Raw genomic sequence first — 22,354 nt, 5'->3', positions numbered from 1 at the left:
GTCGTTGATTTATTATATTTAATCTGTCTTGATCTTTTTATATTTGAAAGTGTTTAGCAACTTTTAGAGGTTGGAATGAAATGACATTATCCTTTTACTGTTACAATAAGTAAATTCTTGTAAACTATATACAGCTGTATAACATTTCTAAGCTGTCAGACAATAAATGAGGTAAAAATGAATGTTGACATTTCAGTTGCGGAGGCGACGGTAATATGAAGTGCGACCCGCGGGTGTGCAACTCGGAACCGATGTTGAGGCAGATGTTCGCGGCGGCCACGGCCAGAAGGAGGAGATGAGCCGGCCAACACGATCCCGAGGATCCACTGCTGTGGGGTAGACACGAGGAAGCCTAGAGGAGGAACAGTGTTGTATAAAAGTGAATTTAAACGAATATTCTAAACTATCTAAATGTCGCAGAACACAGACAATAATTGTGCTTCAGCGAACACGAACTGAGTGGCCAAAACGTAAACGTTTATATTAATAATATTATATTATGTTATATAATGAAGGAGAGAATGAGAGAGAGAGAGCGAGCGAGAGCGAAAGAGAGAGAGAGAGAGAGATAGAGTGCGCGAAAGAGAAAGAGAGAAAAGAGGGAATAAATAAGGATAGAGCACGAGATAAGTGGATAGGCCGGATCGGGACACGGTGAAACGGAGAGAAGGGACTTTAAGCGATGTAAAAATGAACAAAAAAAATTATAATATGCGAAAAAGAGGAGAAGAAAAATGGAATTTAGCTGCGATGCTCGTTTCTGGTGCCAAACGTGACGGATCGGAGGAACCGGGTGGAACGGGAAACGGGATAGTGAAGAATATTTCGTGATAGTTCCACGTCCCACACGCCATTTTTTTGTACGAGTAGAAACGGCGGTCGCGGAGGAGGAGAGAAATATTTGGGAAAAATTGTTGCCGAACGTACGAGACTTATGACTGTGCCTTCGTCAGTGCTGAAAGAAACAGCGGCACTACTTTCGTTTCGTGGCAGCCAATCGGCGCTGATTTCCGACCACGATCGTCGTCGTTCAGAGTTTCGTTCCCTCGAGGAATCGCGTTTAAAACTTATAAGGGAAGAAAAAAATTAAAAAAAAGCGAAAAAAGATATACAAAAAATCGGTGACGGGACAAATGAATTTTTTGGGGGAAAACGTGACGAAAATAATGCAAGAATGCTAGAAAGAAGAACAAAAGAGAAAAAGATTTCTTGCGTGCTCAGCGGACATTGTAACAGTATTCGACGATCGTGCGAGAGACAATCGTGCCAGTTGTCTTTTATTCAAAGAACAGGAAGAAAAATTTTACGCCGACTTTTTGCGTGAAATGTATCAAGAACTCGCTGATTTCCCTCGTACGATCGAGCGCACGCAAGCGTTTGGGGACATTGCTCTTACGATGCCGCTGCCGAAACTGGGAACGACGATGACCTACGGCGATCAGTCGCGCGATCGACTCAGACCCAGATCGATTCTCTGGCTGTCAGTCGGTCCACGGTTTACTCGCGTGTTTGCTTAACGACGTTCACGCGTGCTCGTATGCGATTGAGCAAGGAACCGACAAGAAACCGTCGCTACACCTGCGTCGCTCGCGCGACGATGAACGGAATCGCCCTTATCGCGACCGATGATATACATACATATACATATATATATCATCCCCAATAGACCCCCTACCCCCCGTGCAATAAACTTGATCGCGTCCGGGTGCGCGTGCGTGCGTGAGTGCGTGCGTGCGTGTGTGTGCTTGGTATTACATTTATATATGTTGAAAGAGAAGAAGAATGGGAAAAAAAGAGACAAAAAAGAGAACGAAAACGAGGAGGCGAGAGGACAAAAAAAAGAAAGAGAGATAAGAAAGAAAATAAAAAAAACGCGAGGGCGATGAAAGAAAGACACGACGAAAGGTACGCGAAATCTCAAAGCTCAAACAGCGGCTCGCGCGGAGGACCGATCGCGAATTTGCTTCTCCGGCGAGCTGGCGTCATTATATATATATATATACACAAATATATATATAAATATAAATATATACATTTATACGATTCTTTATATGCACTGTACCCTCCTAATAATTAATTACTTAAACGATGTTCTATACGTTTGTACGAAAGGTGTAATTGTCCACGGGCGAACGATCATCCGGCCGCCATTTTTACGGTTCCACCAGTCTCGAAGTGTCGCGTGGTCGCCGCACGTCTAAGTAATCGGGATCCTTGTCCGATTCGGTAACAAACCGTCACCGCCCGCGCCATCGCCGGTCGCAAACGAGATATCAGTGAGACCAGTCAATTAGTCTGACGCGATCCGCCATTTTGAATACGCACACGGGCCGGCGGAATGGCGGTCGAGCGGCGGGGACGATAGGAACGTCACGCTTCGAGACTTTGGAACTCGGTTAAGGCCGTTATCTTTTTTTTTTATTTTTTAGGTGTAATTGAATCGAACCGTATTATCGTCGCACGAAATACTGCGCATACTGTCTGTATTTATGATTCGGATGACGACGACGATGCCCGACGAACGCTGCCGGAAAGGCAGCGGCCGACGGAGGAGACGATGCATCGTCGCGGAACACGCGGAAACCTCTGTCTGCTCTGTCCTCCGCACAATTTTCTCTTTTTGTACGCGTCCGTTGTTCGCGTCCGATGCAAGTCTCGTCTCCTCCGTGGAGGAAACGCCGCCGGCGGGTGAACCCGATTGCAATAATCGCGCGTCTCCTAACAGACGTGGAGAACGATAACGAAATCTGTGTCAATTGAATTCGAAACCACGATAGGCAACATCGCGCGGTGCTTCCAACGGCGCGGCGACCCGATCGTGATACAAGCGGCCATATTGTTAACACGTTCACTGTTTCGAGGATTCACGCGTTTTGCGTGTATTTACACACACGTATACAAACATACACACACGTACGACACGTACGTACTACATACACACGTCGATAATAAAGCTGATAAAACGTTTTATCTGAATGGAGCACAATTCAATCCCGTGTTTCTTCTTCTGTTTTTTTTTTCTTTTGGAAAGCTTTAATGTTGTTTTCTTTTCTTCTTCTAATTCAATTTGATCGAGGTCGATACTTCCTCGCGTTCAGCCGAATCGGTTGGTGACGTCCGAGATCCGTTAGAAAGTTTCGAAGATGATTCTACCGTAGCATTTGTAGCACATTTTCTTTTTAATCATCGATACAGTCATTCTCTGTCCAACGAACACGCCGAAACCAGCTGACCTTCTGTACATTTCCGCCCACCCCGTAAAGTAACTCGGTTACTTCTAAATGACGCGTGCAAAAATATCAGAATTCCTGTTCTCGAAACCGGATACGGTCTCCTTTCTGTAACGATACGCTAGAAATCGTTACCGTCATTCAAGTTACCAACACGAAAGGGCTTCCCCGATTCGCGAACAGCCGCGAACAACGTTAATCGTGCACTTCCATTCGATCGACTGGATCGGGATTAGGTACTTACTTACTTGATCGGATCGGTTCTTCCCAGGCTAACGATGGCCGGCGATTAGTCGAGAGCCTAAATATGTATTTATATCGTAATACCCGCAGACCGCTCATAAGCGATAGTGTAAACTGAAAGTAATCGAGTATCGAAGAATGTTACGCCGCTACGTTTATATGATATACATGTAACACACTAGCGTAAGATGTATTAATTATGGTGACTACATAGGATGCATGTAATTAATAACGATGGAACGCACAACGGGTCCCGTGTTGATGAAATTATTCCGTTCCCCTTGCCAACACGGCGATCCACGCGACTTCAATGCGAGATATGATATTTATATAAAGATGATACACTTTATATAAATATAATATATAAAGTATAAATATACATGAACACACGTATGTAATATTTATGCACAGAATGACCAATTTTCATCTGGTGCCAATAGTCTTCGAGCAACAGTGTCCCCCGGCGAAATAATTTAATACTGTGCGGATCAAGAAGAACGGATTAAAATTGATCATGCTGTGAATAGCGAATCCAATATGGCGCTCAGTACGCGAATATACTCGATGCTCGTGATGGATCCATTTTTCCGAAGTTTCTTTCTTCCGTTTTCCATTTTCTTCTTCTTCTTTCCTTTCATTCTTCTTAATACTCGATCTACGACCGCAGTAAGAGTTACACCCTCTTCTTTTTTTGTTCTCAGCATACTAATCCGTTATCGTTTGCCGCGTATAATGATAATATGTGATACACGAAGAAACGAGCGTGCCGGGAATATTCTCGGTGATACCGACTGTATGGAAGTAGGCTAGTTTTTTGACAGTACGTGCTAGTATAAAGTGTCCTTTTATATGAATAAACGATTTTGTATGTCACGCCTGCATATTCTGTTTTAACCCATGCTCTTCTATCCTCGCGAGGACAAAAATTTCCGTTCATCGAGACGACGATATGTCTTAATAGAAATTTAAAAGTGGTATAATTAAGAAAGTGGTAAAAAAGGGTATGCGTTCTTTGTACTTTTCACATGCAGCTATAATCTAAAAGGCACACAGTTATTTGATTATTATACTTCTAACGTCAATAAACAAGAAACGTCAGTTGTAATACAATATTAAAGTTTATTCTCGTCAAAATCAATCGTGTTCCAAAAGTCCTTTTGCCCGAAATTTTTGCTACAAGACATGCTTATGTTTCTTGGACCACTTATACGCAAATACCGGAACCTTTCCTCTTCGGGTTCAAATTCTCTCCACTTAGTCCCAATCTTTGGCACGCTAAAATTATACATATCGTGTATTATTCAAGTGAATGGATAATTGAAAATCCTCATAATTAGACACTAAATGTAGTTTTAACAAATATGATACACGACGTACCCTTTAATAGCAAAAGAAGTGTAAAAATCAATCAGCCGCTTTTGCATCCTAATGTCTTGGAAATTTTTAGTGTTCGCTAGTGCGGGATTAATGACGAGATAAATGTCATCAGTATGACTGACACCTGATCAAAAATAAACACATTAAAGTCACTTCACAATTAAAGAATTTAACGCTAAAACTACCAGACAGATTAAAATGACCCATTCTTAATGTCTTATTTTTGCAATTATTAGAAAGATAACAGATGTTTCTCTAAGAAATTATTAAAGAAATTGATTAAAGAATTGATAGATGCACTCTTCGAGTTTCTATAGAGGAATTTCAAAAAGCCAATTTAACTGACCGGTAGTTTCAGTGTTAAATACTTAAACAACAACAGATTCTGAATAAATACCGAAATTTTTATTCGAGTGACTTAATGACTCGCTCAGACTGTGCGTGGCTCTGTACGTGTAGTAGTAAGTCCACACAGGGCTCTTGTTGACTTTCGCCTGTGCTCTGACAGCTTTCTCAAAGTCAACGGCAAACAGCCTATCGCCGATCATGTGTGTCAGAGGTAGCGCCGTGTCACTGGAAATCTCTTTTGATCCCAAATAATGCTTCCGGGCTTTTTCCGCCACTTCCTTGTGTCGACTAAGCGGAATCGTGTCGTTGTAATCGAGCAAATACGGTGCAATATTGTCCCAATTGTCGTTTAACTGCCTCAACAGTTTTTCGTCTGCTATGAATTCTGTACAAACAAAATCTCTCTTTGACGACAACAATAAGATAAGATTACGGGTTTCATCACGAAGATGAAATACCTGCTGCAGGATACAATCCTTCCTCGGAGACGACTCCCGAAATCCAAGGGACGTCCAGCACCTCGCCTTTAGTAATGATCTCAATGGGAGAAGCTTTTATAAAGGGGCGTGGACACTTCTGCCGTTCTATAACTGGTGCGAAAGGCGTAGAAGGATTGTACAGCCAAACCTGTGAATTATATTGAAACAATTTATTTGCGCAGAAGATACATTTTTTAAAGAATTATCCTTTTCATCGTCTCTCTATTCAAGAATCAATTTATTTAGAAGACTGTATTCTATGTTAAATGTTCGCCAAAACACGCACAAATGATTTAACACATAAAATATACAATGATAATTAGATTTTTATAAAATTTACCATAAAATCACCCACGGCTTCTGAAATAAGGTGTGCTGGTCGGTTACGCAAGCATTCCACCATTTTTTCGGACGAATGCGTCGGGCAATCCATTAAAGCACCTAATTTTTTAGCTCGTTCTGGTGCGCGCTTATTTTGTGACCAGGGATCAAGAGCAACACCACTTATCGATATTCCTCCTATATAATAAAAGTACAAATGAAAAATTATTTAAAGATTATCGTACGGTTTGTTAAGATTTTAAAAATCATTTTATAACAACATACTTTGGAAGAGTCCAGCACTGGCTGTTGACATGTAATGATAATGGACACTTGATGCACCAGCACTCACGCCGAAAATAGTAACACTTTTAGGATCTCCGCCGAAGTATGCAATATTGTCCGACACCCATCGCAAAGCTACGTTCTGATCCTTTAAACCCATATTCCCGAGCACTACGCGATCGCCCGTACTAAGGAACCCTTAAAAAAATTCCTTTTGTGATATATATTGTAACATTATAGATCGACCATAGATATAAGTGTTACCATAGATATGTATGTAATATAATAAATATTGTAATGAAATCTCGTGATGTTACATTTTCAGTTATATTAAGGAATCGCTTGATAAAAAAAGCTTCTTATTTCCTTTCCTATAAATCATCGTAAATTATAAGCTTACCAAATGGCCCCAAACGGTAATTAATAGTAACCAGCACTATTTTACGATCCATCAAACGGGTCTCGTCTGCTTCGTTCCCACTACCAAACTGGAAAGCACCACCGTGGATCCAAAACATCACTGGCAACAATGGTTTACGATTTCCTCTATGAGGCGTGTAGATATTTAGATATAGGCAATCCTCCTCTCCTATAACTCTACTCCCGTTTTGCGATGGCATTAAGTATTGCATGCAAACTGGGCCCTTCTTTGTAGCAAACAATTCGTGCTCCCATCTTTTAGCCGGTTTAGGTGGCTGCAGAATATAATAAAAATATTATTAGAATATTATTATGACTTTGCTATAAAATACAAAATTATTGCAACAAAGTACAATAATGGCGAGAATATTTAATGTGTTTACAAACGTTTTATAATATTTTAACAAATACTTTCTGCCATTTTCACGAATTTATCGTTTGCTGTATCTTCAAATTGATTTCTGTATATTCAAATTGTTATCTACTTGTGTCACAAATAGCACTGATTGATTAAATATTTGATCTACGTACTCGAAACCGAAGACTTTTAACAGGGGGTCTCGCATAGGGGATACCCTCATAGGACTCATATTTATGGTTACTATGAGACTTGCGAAGTGTTCCTGTTATTGAACCTAATGGCGTATTAACCCTTGGTGCTTCCTGTTTCTGCGAAGACAAACTTATGATTCCCAGGAAAACTAATACAATTGATACCTTCATCGTAACCGTCTCAATACTAAACGACTCTGTGAATAACAGCTGCCTTTTATTGTCTTCCCCAAAACAACTAAGTTTCGGCACACGTATACAAAGATTTATGATGGTAATACATTGTTCCACAAGCAGTTATTAAAATACCGCGAACAACAATATTCGGAGAAGAGAGGAAGAATTAGGTACACGTAATGTCGCATTTTATCAGCAGTATATTGTACAACTGAGTACACGATCTTATCTGGTGTTTTATCAATGAATAAATAGCAACAAAATGCTTACCTCAAACTTGGTAAGAGGACTGACGTAGAATTTCTGCAATTTTCTTGTTATATAAGATCGCGATCGATTTGCATACTTAATATAGATAAAGGAGGGTAATACTGATACAATGCATAATGATAATGTAAAAATGCTCATTAATTTCATCAGTTACGATGATAAAAAGAATTTAATCGTTTTATTTCTAAATTTAGGTATGTACGTGCGGAAGAAGTCCTGCTACCATACTGGTCCCCTTATCTATCTTATGTTTAGCTTACTTGTTCGAAAAAATACGATTTAAGCAACAATTAATGTTTGTTTATTCAGTTATGGTGTTATTGCGCATCCTTAACAATGCAAAGTTACCTATCCTCATATATACATATGTATGAAAAGTAATCGTAATTCTTACTGATTTAAAGAAGACTTCAAGTAAAATTTTGGAAAAGTATATTTTATATTAATCAATTACAAAATTCCATTATTATAAGTTCCAGTTTTCAGAAGTTTTTTTAACAAATTCAATATCGATTTCAAAAAAAATGAAGAGTATATTAAATATAAATTATGTTAAACATTAAATGAAACAAATTTAGCTCAAGCATTGATTTCAATTATGTGAACCCATTTATTGTCATCCTCTGGGACTATAACGTATATTAATAATTCCTAAAGGGACTGGATATGAATAATAATAAAATTTGTTTAATATACGTGAATATAGCTTTTTTTATAGTTTACTAACTATATAATATAATATTTATTAACTAAAAATGCGTATTAATAAATAATATTTTTCTACGAAATAATTAACGTGTCTGTTCGCTTCGAGATATTTTAATCAAGTGAATAACTGTTGTTATCAACGAACGGTCAATTTATAAAATTGACAATTTATCCAGTACTAATGTTCTTAAAACATCGATAAAAGTGGAATCTTTCTTAAATAAGGAAGAGTTCTTCCTTATCATGATTAGCTCGCTATACAGATATAATACCGGGCGCTATTTAACAGAAACTGTTGAAATTAATATTGCATTTTTCCTAATAGATGGTGCTATCACAGATTTAAATTATATTGTGAATAACAATAATTTCATTAAACACTAATTGTATTAACGATTTTTAGTTATTACTATTATATAACAAAATTGCAGGAGATTGTCATGAATAATCTAACACCATAATAATTAATCTCTAAAGGTGGCATATACAAAGTACTAGATGTTTTCTAGAATCATTGGAACACAAATGGTGTTTCAGATGAAATTAAATGGAATCAAATTAAATTGAATTAAACATTTATAAAATCAAACTTGTAATTGATATTGTGGTTTAGGATAAAATTCAAATGTTAAATATCGCAAGTTTTCTGGGCTTATTGTAACGAGTTCTTAATGTGTATGATATAGAGAATTTCTTTATTAAAAGCTAGCAGTGCCATGAATCGTATGGCGGGAAATTGTGTCCTAATGTTTTCTCCGTTGTGTGACGTGTTATATATAATTAATTATTCTCATATAACAGTGTTGTTAACAATGTAAACTTTTATTGCTTTATTGTTGCATATCCGTGCTCGTTATTTATTGAATTTTTTGTTTGCTCGTAACGTCTACTTGTCATTTTTTGAAGCTGTTGCGTACCAAATGAGGTTACGTCATATAAGTTTAATTTTTCTGAAAGAAAAAAAATAAATTATAAAGAATCGTGTCCAATCTGCGTCGTTTAATCGAACATCGTAAACGATGGATATTTTACCAACGCAAGTGTATGAAGATGATACTTTTACTTCAACTCAAAAACTTTCAGATTCTCTGCAACATGAAACAACACAAGAAATAGAAGTAATTATATTTTCAGTATATTATTGTTTTCTCAGTACTTTTTTTATTTTTCATAATACTTATCCTTATTTATACTATGTTTTCTATGTAGACGACTTAATGTTTTACTATTTACATAATTATTATAAACTATGTTTTGTTATATCATTGCTATAGTAAATATTAAAATTATATTAATGCTTTAATTAAATTATATAATATGTTATACAATGTACATATATTAAATATTTTAGATTGGAACGTTAAGTATTGGTTCTAATTCGTATCCAATCAAGAAAGGAATTAACAAAATTGGTAGACACCCAGAATGTAATATACTACTAAATGATCAAGTAAGTTTTAATTTTCTCTTTTTTATCATTTTAATATGTTTGGAACAGAAATATTCAGTTATAGCATACAGCAATACAATAAAAATATAAATATACTTTTGTGTTTGTAACTCAGTAATAACTTTTAAAGTAGAAATATTTTATTATAATAATTGTATTATAGCAGAAGTAATTAAATTTATTGGAATAAATAAATAAGAAAGGAGAAATAAATTAGACTAATAAACATCAATATAAAATTCATTTATTATAGTTGTATAATTCTTTGAAGTTTAATTAATATTACTTATAAAACAAATGTAAAATTTTATAACAATTTAAAGGGACTTCATAATTCTTCTTTTAAGTTTTGTACAGTGGCTGTATTGCTTAATTTATTTTCATTAAAATCTATAGAATTCCAGAAGTCTTTGTCTCCAAAGTTAACGTCACTATCCATATTAATTTTATCTGGTCCTGCGATGTGCAGAAATTGGAGTGATTTCTCATTAGGATTTATTCTAGGCCAGTTCACATCACCCATGTTTGGAATACTATATTATAAAAAGAATACACATATAGAATTAAATATGTTTCATAAATGATTATGATATAGTCACATGTGTCACTTACTGATTAGTTGCATATGATACCCATGAATTGATTAAAAGATCTTGCATTTTAAGATCATTTTGTGTTGTGGTAGGATCCATGAAAGGAGTATCAATAATAGTAAGTACATCATCTCCATGGCTAACACCTACACATAGAATATTTAACACATTTAACTCTTTTTTCATTGGTAGTATTATTTCGATTTAAGAAACATACCATAGTTAGTCTTAGTACCACTTAAATAATCACTTAAACTTGTTGCAGCCCTGTAGGAATAATAGTAATACCAGACAGGTTGTTTATTAACTTTAGCTTGCAATCGGGCAGCTTTTTCACTGTCAACAACAAATAATCTATCTCCAGTCATTTTTATGAAAGCATGTGCTGTTGTCTCATCTATCTTTTTTGTACCGAGATAATGTTGTCTGATGAGTCTAGCAACTTCAACATGCTTTTCCTTGGACAAAGTGTAATTATAATCAAGGAAAATTGGAGCTAGGAGGTCCCAATTTTCATCTAATTTTCTCAGGGCTTCTGGTATAGCAATAAAATCTATAAATGGGAATAGTTAAAAAATAATTCAAAGTTAAAGTTGTATGAATTTCTTAGTACTCATTTGTACCTGCAATTGGGTACAATCCTTCTTCACTGGTCACACTAGTAATCCAAGGAACATCCTGTACATTACCACTACTGACAATTTCAACAGGAGAGCGATCAATGAATGGTTCCTCTCCAAATTTCTCAACAACTGGACCGAATGGTGTGAATGGATTGTAATAGAACCTCTAAAATCATATCATTATATTCAATATAATTCATTCGAAACACACGTGGAGAGTGGAGAGTACTTACCATAAATTCACGAGTTGCTTCAATTAGAGCCTGAGATGGACGATATCTCAAGCAGCGTACCATTTCCTTCCTATTACCTATGGGGCAACCCATAAGGGTGGCTAATTGCTTAGCTTTTTCTAAAGGATTTTCAGTTTGTGTCCAACAGTTAAATGCTGTACCACTGGCTGAGATACCAGCTACAATATAACAAAAAACAATTTGGTAAAAATAGGACTAATTTTCAAAAAGATTAGAAATTTTAATGTTCATTTAATTATTGTATTATTCACATGATATACCTTGGAAAAGACCAGCACTCATGGGAGATAAGTAATGATAATGAACACTTGCACCACCAGCACTTACACCACTTAAAGTCAACTTGTTAGGATCACCACCGAACCATTCAATATTTTCTGAAACCCATCTCAAAGCCATGCTTTGATCCTTCAGTCCCATATTGCCAGGAACTATTTCATCTTCTGTACTAAGGAAACCTACAAGAAACATTTCACTTTTGCATCAAAAGAGACCTCAATGCAAAATTTTGGAAAGTAAAACACTACAATTAATGCACTCAAATACCTAATATTCCCAAGCGGTAATTAAATGTAACAAATACTACATCATGGTCCATAAGGAATTTAGGACCATAGTCCATTCCACTACCAAATGTGAAGCCTCCTCCATGAATCCAAAACAGAACCGGCAATGGCTTGGTAGTCATTTTGTCGTGAACCGGTACATATATGTTTAGATATAGACAGTCTTCAGAACCTAATACTTTTTCAGTTACATTGTCAGGTAGATCAGCGTATTGCAAGCACTGAGAACCGAATTTCGTTGCCTGAATTTCACCTATCCATGGCGGTAGCCGGTGAGGGGGCTTAAAAAAATCATTATTGAATAATCAGTCAAATTTCTTCAGACCTTCTAATTAATTACAATTATTTAGCAATCACTGTCACGGGAAAGATCAGTTTAAAACACAAGAGTTTCTAAAGAAACACATTCACGTTTTCTGCGCTCGTGTTCAATACAGCTGCTGTTCTCCGATAACACAACTTCGATAGCTAATCAAAAGTTTATTATATAATTAGAAAAACTTCAAGAATACAAAATTAATTTAATCAAATGGTAATTTAACAATTTTCATTGTGAAACCATTGCGATTTGTAACTGTAGGTGCAGATGATCTCTGTATTCCAAGACTTTCGTACAGTTCATACCTCTATATTAGAGCAATTAAGTATCTAGAGTATGAAAAACAACGTTTATATTACTTTGAATCGAAGTTTTCCGATCGGCGGCAACGCGTAAGGAATTCCCTCGTAAGCTTCATACTGTCTTCCGTTGGCAGAGAGTTTGTAGTAGCCTCGGACACTGCCCAAAGGAGTTTTGACCCTCGGTGCATCCTCCAAAGCCCAGCCAAGGGTAAGGCATCCGAAGAGAAACAGAAGAAGCCACTGTCTCGCCATTTTCAACAGAGTGAAGTCCTCTCGGAGCAGTCTGCTTTATTTATTGCGTACTCACGCATATCAAATCAGCTGATTACGCTCCCCACTATCATTTTTTGCAATAATTATCACCGTAAACCTCTCAATCAACGGTGCAACTGTGCTATTTGTCCACACTAGATTCAACGATTGAGAGTAATTCTGCCCTTCCTTGTGTGATATTTTACTTACTTCAAATATCTACATTAGATTAATTATTTAAATAAATTTATTCGTACATCTATATTTTTAACTGCAAACAAAAACTTGTATTTGTTCAGTTAAATACCTAAATAACCCTTAATTCGATTATTTTTAAGTAGACATACAGCATAAAGAATCAGAGATAAGTCACGATTTGCTTTAACGTGGAATCGTTTTTCTACACTTGAACGAAACAGAGAGCATCCTCAAACGCTGAAACAGATTTCTCTGTTTATTACCGAGTCGATAAGATAAACTATCCGAGGTCAATTAATATTTACTGAGTTCATCTTGAATTGATGATCTCGGGATATCTGTGGTGCAGTATCTATCTGATCGTTTAAATCTAAATCTACATATATTGTGTCTGTAGAATATTTACTGTTTCCCCGGGACCACTGATTTTTATGGTCGAATAATCAACAAATTTATGGGTTCCGTATAAATATGTAGGCGGTTTTCGAACTGATGGTCCAATTGTTAAGATTCTACATGAAAGGAACGGTGATTCTACATGAGAAAAGTAAAAAATGTAGAACAATATTCGGTCGTTTGAAATTTTCAAGAAAATTTAATTTTATTATGACACCTATATGTCTGTAACTGTCGAAATAACATGTACAAAATTAATCTTGTCGATAACAATGTCATATAAAAAAATTACACTTCGTGTTTTCAAGTTATTGTTTTATCGAAATCTTTTCCATTAAGCAAACGAAGATTTTATTCAATTGAAAATGAAATAAGAGTTTTATTACATTCCATTTATACGTACTTCGATTCGATTCAAACAGTTAACATATGTTTATGCAAGTTTCCACATTTGATCGTAAATGTATTGTTAATATTTGATAAATAGTCAAAGTAAAGTTTGGAGATTTAATAGTATCGACTAGATTATGTCAATTCGTAGATATTGTGTTCGTCGCAATAAGTATACGCGATGAAATATTTCATGTGATAAGGCATTCTTGACTATAAATTATACACATACTTTGTGTGATAAATAGGTAAAAGCATGAGTATTTATGAGTTGAAAAAAACTCAGGAAAAGGAAATCGGTAATATTAAAAGCAATAAACGTGAAATTTTGTTTTTATTTAAATTTCTCAGAAAAATTATTCACTATTATAAATAACGCATTATACAAAAGTATTTTTTTAAATAATTCTTTTTATTTAATTTGCACCCTGAAATTCTAAAATTCTAATTTATCTAATTTAATACGAAATATAGTATTTTAAACGTGTGGACGATATCAGAATAACCCGTACGATCCAAGATTTATGCGTCAATGATCGAAATAGATAAATTTATCTTTATTTTTTTAGTTCCTCTATTGTCGTGATAACGTTTTCATATTTCGTAAAAATAAAAGAAAAGTTAAATATTTTTTGTACACAGAAGCTCTCGTGTATTTTATAAATCTGTATAGGCTACAAATTTATAGGTACTCGCAATCTAGTAATAATACATTACGATTATTGTAGGTGCCCTAAAATTCTACTTACAATTAGTACAAATAGGATAGAATGCACCGGAAAAGAATTAATGATACATCGAGTGATAGTGTAAAAATTAAAATTTTCAAAAGACAACTGAATATGTCTGACAATCGTTACAATATGATGTTGAAATTATATATCGTAATGTTGAAGTAACGACAGTGAATAAAATAAAATAAGGAAATTAATTTCATTTGCAGACGGTATCTAAGAAGCATGCAGAAATCGAAGTTACCAATGGAGAAACATGGCTCTGCGACTTAAATTCTTCGAACAAAACGAAACTCAACAGTGTAATAAAATATATACTTTACTTTTAATATACAATATTCTTTTTACTTATTGTTATTAGCTATAAAAGCATAAAAAAGAAGATACATTTTTATTTATCATTATATATAATAGAACTAAGAAAATCAATTTGCATAAATGTTAACGGTATAGTAATAATAAATACTTTATCAAATACTTTTAATATTAAATTGCAATAAAATCACGATAAGTGTCCGTAGGTTCACTTTGACAAAAATAGCGAGTACTCCTTGAAAATTTCAGTCTATTTTGTATGTTTAAATAAAATACAATAATACAATTTCTGTTACAGTCTATTTTAAGACCTGGTCGATATTATGAACTAAAAAGTGGAAGTGTCATCGAATTCGGTATGGTACGCGCTGTTTATACGGTTAACCGTTCAATGGATGAATCTCTTGTCCCGGAAACCCCTGCGCCAACTCGTTTGAAGAAGCCGCAGACAGTCATCTTAGGAACACCTGATGTATCTATGGTAATTATCATTTGTCTGTCACAGAGACAATGTTTCTTTATGCAATATATGCACGTTTTAATATAAACAAAACATTATCTGTTAAAATATTTAAGGCGCTGCAATATTAAATGTTTCTGTTTAGCGTAATTCGTCCGCATCAGAAGGAAACGTTTCAATGATCCCTGCGACTCAAGCCGACAATGGAGATTCGGTGTTTCGACGACCATCTGTACCCTCAAGGAGCTCCGCCAGCAACCGTAAAAGTTTCGTTCCTGACTCCTCCATCGATGACAGCATTAACGATTCTGGAAGCTCTTCCATGCTGGAAAAGGAACATTCAGACAGACGAAGGGTCAGTATTCATGATATGGAAACGCAGAAGACGCTCGAGTCAGAGAGTGAAACAAGCATTGACATCCATGATGTTGAAACTCAAAAAATATCATTAAATAGCTTTAAACACTCTCATAATCAGACTGATATTCATGACTTGGAAACGCAACATGAAGAGGGCACAGAGATTCAATACGTTGCAACTGATATTCATGATGTAGAAACGCAGCATGATATAGGCATACATGATTTGAAAACGCCGAGCATGATAGAATCACGAAATGTTTCAGCTACAGACGACAAAAGTGCCGGGGTTATGGAAAAATGTGAAACGGAAAATACAGAATTGCAGAATAATATTTCTGGTATAGAGGCGAAAAAGAACAAAGTTGAAGAAAAAAAAGTTTGTACCAATACGGCTGGTCAGTCCATAAAAGCTGAAGTCATAAAGACTGATGATTTCACAAATTTTGAACAATCAGAAAATGACCAAAAAAGTTCACAAGAATATTTACACCTGTCGCTAACGACGAATTTCGACGACGAGTGCTCTGAACTTGACAGAAGCCGCAACCTTCTCGGTTCGCAGAATTTGTTAGAGGACTTCATTGGAGACGATGATCCAGTGAACGAATCGAGATCAAAATCATCTAGCCCTGTAAAGTCTTCAAATATGAACAATAATGAAACAATTGAAAACAGTAGTAGCGATGAAAATATATTCAACGCAGCGACACAAGTCAAAATTAAAGAGGAGGACGTTTTAAAAAATGTTGCACAACGAGTTAATTATAAGTTCAAAGCTTCTCTGATAGAAGATGACTCTGATGATGACACTGATCAAGAGGGTGTGTTTCAGAGGTACGTACGGGTTGACAGTCAGGATAGTAGTCAAGATAATAAATTTTCAAAAAGTCAGTCTAGCAGTGAAGATTCTGATACGGACGAAGACGGACATTTTACAGAAATTGCCAAGAAAGAAAAACAAGCGGCATCTATGTCCTTTGAAGCGCGACAAAGTGAAAGTAAGGAAGGTAAAAATGATAATGAATCGAGCCGCGACTCGTACGATCTGTTTGACGTACCCACACAAAAATTAAGTCTAAAGGACCAAAATTCCTCAAGTAGACAAAGTAAAGATAATGAAGATATAGATTTTAATGCACCAACTCAAGTGATCGAAGTAAACAATCCTAAAAGTGATATAAAAATAGAAACACAAGAGGAACATGTAGATGACCTACTACCGACACAGATTTTACCAAGCAGCGAAGCTTCCACAAATATTAATGTAACAAAAGATAAAGCTGCATTCCTAGTAAAGGAGGAAGATGGAGAAGTAGAGTATAACACATCTACAAAAATGATTTCGGAGAATGTTTCTATTTCCAGCGATCCATCACATAAGAATTCTGTTCAGTTGGATCCAAGTATAGTAGAAGAGTTTAGCATTGAAGATATTGATTATGAAATGGCACCGACGCAGTTGTTGGGTGAAATGGAAAAACAGAAATCCAAATCAACTTCTCCCAAGAAAAGAAAATCAAAAACATCTAATAAAGTAAATTTGAATGATACATTGGAAAGAAATTTAAACGAAATGTTTGATGATGTCAATGAGGACATCGAAGATCAACCTCAAATATCGACTCAAATTCTTACAGATATATTGCAATTATCACAGAGTGATGACAAACCTACCGACAAAAATATCGATAAAAACCCACCGGAAAACAATAAAAATAGGAAATCTCCCAAGGAGACAAAAAGTAGTAAACCTGCAACAAATTCAAAATCACCTGTGCTATCAAATAGAAAATCAAGCCGGTTTAGTTTAAAGAAAGCTACTTCTGACAATGATTCACAAAATTATTTCAGTAATCTTACTTCAACAAGAAAAAGTAATGTTTTGAAGGATTCTCAAGATCTTGGTATCCCTAGTGAAAACATATCTGATAATAAAAATGAACTTGGAACAAAATTAATAAATAATAATACCACGAATGACAAAAACAGTACATCTAATATCTCATTGACATCTTCACCCAAAAGGTTACTAAGGACGAGATTTCCAAACTCATATGATACTAAGGATACGCAAGAATCTGAAAGGATTTTACAAAAAACAAACATGTCGAGCAGTAATGATGTTTCAAAGGAATATAAGAAAGATGATCAAACATCTGCTTCAATAGTTAATTCACGACAACCTCAAGATACAATTACAACATTGGAGTCAGATGAAGAAGATATTATGGCAGGTTTACCTGAGGTTCGAATTTCAGGAACATTATCAAATCCAGCAAGTCCAACATCGTCAACATCAACTGAATTTAGATTATACACCAGTCGTTTGAAATCCAAACAAGGTTCGCGAAAAATTGAAACTAAACAGAAAGAAGCACCCAAAAGGTCAACACGAAAGTCACTCGCACGTAAAAACTCAAAAGTTGATGAATCTTCTAATGTTAGCAAATCAAAGTCTGCAACAATTTCAAATACTTCTGACGAGTTTAATGTGGCCAGAGTTCCAATGACGTTATATGAAAGTGATAAGGTCAAAATAAATGAAATCACACCAACGATAAGGACATCTTTACGTAAACCTAAAGAAAGTGAATCACTACAAAGAAAATCTAAACTTCCCATTACTTCGCAAGAACGTGACGGTCTTTCCATTCAAGATAACGGAAGGACTCGTCTTTCTCTTAAAGAAAATGTTGATTGTTCATCTGTTTTTCAGGTTGGAAAAGAGGCTCCGATTGCAAAGGAAGCAACTGAGTCCTCGAAAAAAACCACTTTAAGAGCATCTCGTGCTGTTAAGAGATCACTCAGTGCAACGGATGAAACTGAAAGCAATAAGGCGAAAAAACGAAAAGGAGATATTAATGAAAGTACGTCTGTGGGAACCAGAAAGAGGAAAGGTGATGCTAGAAGTGTGGCCGCTAACAGGAGTAATTCTGCAAATATTCTTGATTATATAAATAAAAGAAATTCAGCAGTGAATATGGAAAATCCAGAGAACTCGCAACAGTCATTTAACAGCAGCCAAGAAAGCATAAGTTCTAAACAGTTGATAATTAAAATTACGAAATTATCTTCAAGTACTCCAACGCCACGATCATCTCCCAGTCCCTCTGCAAAATCAATAACTGAAAGTAACCAAAATGAAACAATGCAGAATAAACGAACATCTGTTAACAACCGTAGTGGTATAAACAATTCATCTAACGCAGAGAATGATAAACCCGTCACAAGAAGAAGTAATACTAGAAAAGCAACAAAGAAACGGCAACTTATTGTAGAGGATATCACTTCTGACGTAGGAGAAGAATCACAGGAAGTAGAAATGATTATGAATGCTTCGCTCCAAGAGCAAAGTATCAGTTTAAATAAAAAAAATCCGAAAAATACAAATGAAAATACAATCAATATTAAAACAAGAGGTACTAGAAAACGTGGATACACGAACGCTCATTCTAGTGAAGATATCATAGAAAATACTTCTTCTTCAGAGATTTATGAGACAGATAACGCATGCTTTGAAGTACCCACTTCCAAACCTAAGCGAGCTAAAGTATCCAAAAATGCTGCAAGCACTGATAACTCTGTAGTAAATGAATCAACTAAACGAGGAAGGAGAGGTAATAAGCGATCATCCCAATCAATTCGTGATCTTCAGCACTCAATTATAGACTCTTCTTTAGAAGAAGTTACAGATGCAAATGTTAATAAAAGTATTGTAAATAAAACTGTAAGTAAAGAAGGTAACGTACCAACGAAAAAGGGAAGGAAAGCAAAAACACAGAAACTTGAAACCGAAAAAAAGAAAAACACAGATATTATAAACGAAACATCTTCGGAAATAAATTCCAGTATAGATACGTCAGTCCTTTCAACACCAACAAGAGCACGAAGGAGTTTGTCTACGTCATTCACAACATCGTCACCGTATAAAATAAAACATAAAGTTTTATTCACTGGTATTACCAATGATTACAACAAGTTCCTAACAAAATTGGGTACGTATCTCATCGCTGAACTGCAGATTTTTATGCAAAATATAATATTTATTTTCACGTGTCGTAAAACTGTAGTAAAATAAAATTGTCCTATATCAACAATTTCAGTAGATTAAAAATATTCTAAAAAAGAATGAAATGTTCGGAAAGTTTCTTATTTATCAAAAATTCTGCCTTTCCATCACCATGTAGAATTGTAATATAACTGTACTATAATTGTACATTTTTACAGGATCATCTCAAGTTGAGGATCCCACAAAATGCAGTGTTTTGGTCACGGATAAGGTTCGAAGAACTGTTAAGTTTCTGTGTGCATTAGCACAAGCCATACCAATAGTCTCAGTTGATTGGTTGGTTGAGAGTGAGAAAGCAGGACATTTTACAGAATTGGCTAATTATATATTGAAAGATCCAGCTGCAGAAGCTAAGTTTGGTTTCAAACTAAGAGGGAGTTTGGAAAAAGCAAGAAAACAGAAGCTTTTGGATGGATACACCGTAGTGCTAACACCTAATGTCGCTCCACCACCGTTACCGGAATTGAAAAGTATGTCTGAAAACATCGTTGATGTGTGTTAACTGACAGTCATTATCAGACCTAATGAAATACTTATGATAAAAATGAATTTAACAGGCATAATTAGTTCGTGCGGTGGTAAACCTTTAGTACGTTCACCACTGTCATGGCCACAAAAGGCAGTCATCATTTCTCGCGAGGAAGATTTAGAAAACGCCAAAAAGTTCCTCCTGAAAGCTCCAAAATCTGTTACAGTGCAGTCAACGGAATTTATATTGACCGGCATTTTACGACAAGAATTGGATTTCGTTAAGTATAAACTAATATAATTTTGTTTTTTTTGCATTAAAAACGTACTATGTACAAGTCATTTGTATATAATTTTTTCCAATACTTTGCACATATGCATTTATATAGAATGAATTGCATTCTATTGAACGTGTTGCCGGTTTAATCTTACGTATTTGTGCGGAAAACAATTAAATTTGAAAAATACTCTAAATTCTTTTTATAAGATCATTTTATTAAGAAAGTATTTGAAATACTTTAATATTTTTTTTTAAGTATTCCAAAGTGCACCTTACTTCAATATTCTGAATGTGTAACTTTATATACATGTACTATGTTAATGAACTATTTTTAACGAATATTGGTGAATACATACATATATATTTCTATTTTATACATGTTTTGTAATTAAACTATTGGCGATTGGAAAGGAATTACATTAAAATAACAATATTTCATTTTTTTACTAAATTTATTTTTTTCATTTTTTATAATTACATATCTTTATCATCCTTAATATTTTCAACTTTCGAGTGAACTTCAAATAAAAAAAGAAGGAGTCTTATAAAGTTAACAAAAATTTATCCTTATGATTCTTTTGTACATAACAAATGCGTCTTTTCAATGTTCACATTGGATGAAATATTTTTGCATAGTTCCATAAATCACTACCTCCTACATTGAGCAATTGTTAATACCAATTAAATGAAATACTTCTAAATAGATGCTCAACAACTAAAAATGTTTACAGTGTGCGTAAATCCAATATAAACATTATTTAATACACCCTATGACACACCATAAGAACTCTTATCTCAGGTAATCCTGCTCCAAGAGTAGTCTAACTTAGGAGGTAATTATGTTATAAATTATAATATGTAAGATGACAGTGATGATAAGATGTTGCCTATTTATACTAAGTACTAATTACCTTATCCTAACTGAGAATCTATGTTCAGCGACTAAATGCATTGCTGAGAATAAAGAAAATGAAGTTTTTATGTTTAATATAATGTGTGTGTATGTGTATATATGCGTGTGTATATACGTATATATCCAAGAAGTTCCAATTTGTCAAAGTGGACAAACTAATACTTTTCTTATGAAGTAGGAAGAAATCTCGAACACCAAAATCCTGGAACAAAAAAAAAAGTTTGTTTAAAAAAAAAATATTTTAAATCGTTCCTCGATCAACGCTTTCAACGAAAGAATTAGAGAAACGTAAACAAAGTGTTATCTTTCATTACGCATTTATTAGTATCGAAAAGAAACAAAAGGCAACAAGTGTTCACGTAAGAAATGAGTCACCTTTAAAATGGTTGCGCAGTAATGAAACAAAAACAAAGGAACAACGCCGCAAACGATCTGCTAGAACAAGGGTCACAACTGGCTGAACAACGCGAATAATTATATTCAAATTCGACTATTTCCAGTGCCTGAACACTAAAAACGTTTCAAATACGTGAGAAAAACATTCGACGTAAACAGACATTATATTCCGGCCAAGGTTGCGAACCCTTCCGCGGCTGCACTAGAATCGATAATGTAAATTAAGTAACATATTCGAGATGTTAGAAATTCCAGCGGGATTCGTTACGAAAAAAAATACTTACAGTTTATGCCTTCGCCTTTCCAACATTCCGTTTATTGTGTTCGGAGTTCATCAATTTCGTGACGATCTTTCTGGAATGGCCGCACGGATCAAAATGATTCGTGTGTGTCAGGACTTCGCGTTTACTCCGTTGTTTACCACTGTGACTGGTGAATATATGCTTGTCGTAATCGTAGATGAAGTGCTCGTACTCGTCAAGGAAATGGTCAGACATAGCTCTTATCTCTTTAAAAAAATATGCTCACAAAACAGCGAAAACACTGTCGAATTATCGCCTTCGGAAACACTTGTTCAATACTGTCGCGAAGCGGTTCCTCGCG

General features: G+C 35.1%; 5 protein-coding genes across 6 annotated transcripts in view; 2 read left to right on the top strand and 3 right to left on the bottom strand.

Moving 5' to 3' along the window:
- Positions 1 to 4,678, top strand: part of LOC116430549 (uncharacterized) — a 70,821-nt gene extending 66,143 nt beyond the window's left edge. Inside the window, exon 7 of the mRNA XM_076372086.1 lies at positions 197 to 4,678. Coding sequence (XP_076228201.1) covers positions 197 to 299 — 103 coding nt within the window. The 3' untranslated portion in view covers positions 300 to 4,678. The remainder of the gene's footprint in view (positions 1 to 196) is intronic.
- Positions 4,500 to 7,584, bottom strand: Est-6 (venom carboxylesterase-6). Its single transcript, XM_031984889.2, has 8 exons — positions 7,235 to 7,584; positions 6,684 to 6,978; positions 6,284 to 6,481; positions 6,018 to 6,196; positions 5,657 to 5,825; positions 5,248 to 5,583; positions 4,851 to 4,974; positions 4,500 to 4,748 (listed from the first exon to the last, which is right to left on the bottom strand). Exons 1-8 carry the CDS (start codon positions 7,424 to 7,426, stop codon positions 4,586 to 4,588), a joined length of 1,656 nt encoding a protein of 551 aa, XP_031840749.1. The 5' UTR covers positions 7,427 to 7,584; the 3' UTR covers positions 4,500 to 4,585.
- Positions 7,585 to 8,783: 1,199 nt separating this feature from the next.
- mu2 (mutator 2) lies at positions 8,784 to 21,194 on the top strand. Its single transcript, XM_031984878.2, has 7 exons — positions 8,784 to 9,528; positions 9,762 to 9,860; positions 14,697 to 14,789; positions 15,101 to 15,283; positions 15,408 to 19,620; positions 19,853 to 20,164; positions 20,252 to 21,194. The coding sequence occupies exons 1-7, from the start codon at positions 9,430 to 9,432 to the stop codon at positions 20,461 to 20,463; spliced, it is 5,211 nt and encodes a 1,736-aa protein (XP_031840738.2). The 5' UTR covers positions 8,784 to 9,429; the 3' UTR covers positions 20,464 to 21,194.
- Positions 10,089 to 13,220, bottom strand: Jhe (juvenile hormone esterase). 2 transcript variants are annotated; one of them, XM_031984888.2, is made up of 9 exons: positions 13,077 to 13,220; positions 12,575 to 12,988; positions 11,877 to 12,177; positions 11,591 to 11,788; positions 11,310 to 11,488; positions 11,077 to 11,242; positions 10,671 to 11,006; positions 10,473 to 10,599; positions 10,089 to 10,393 (listed from the first exon to the last, which is right to left on the bottom strand). In XM_031984888.2, exons 2-9 carry the CDS (start codon positions 12,767 to 12,769, stop codon positions 10,189 to 10,191), a joined length of 1,707 nt encoding a protein of 568 aa, XP_031840748.1. In that variant the 5' UTR covers positions 12,770 to 12,988; positions 13,077 to 13,220; the 3' UTR covers positions 10,089 to 10,188. The 2 variants fall into 2 exon arrangements, with proteins under 2 accessions (XP_031840748.1, XP_031840747.1); XM_031984887.2 differs by having other exon boundaries at positions 12,575 to 13,182.
- On the bottom strand, positions 20,876 to 22,352 carry LOC116430570 (nuclear protein 1). The gene is made up of 2 exons (XM_031984898.2): positions 22,036 to 22,352; positions 20,876 to 21,557 (listed from the first exon to the last, which is right to left on the bottom strand). The coding sequence occupies exon 1, from the start codon at positions 22,246 to 22,248 to the stop codon at positions 22,039 to 22,041; it is 210 nt and encodes a 69-aa protein (XP_031840758.1). The 5' UTR covers positions 22,249 to 22,352; the 3' UTR covers positions 20,876 to 21,557; positions 22,036 to 22,038.
- Positions 22,353 to 22,354: the final 2 nt, after the last annotated feature.

This window comes from Nomia melanderi, chromosome 11 (assembly GCF_051020985.1).
Source record: "Nomia melanderi isolate GNS246 chromosome 11, iyNomMela1, whole genome shotgun sequence".
Taxonomy (NCBI): domain Eukaryota; kingdom Metazoa; phylum Arthropoda; class Insecta; order Hymenoptera; family Halictidae; genus Nomia; species Nomia melanderi.
The sequence above is the reverse complement of the archived record's forward strand: the minus strand, read 5'-3'. Positions and strand labels throughout refer to the sequence as shown.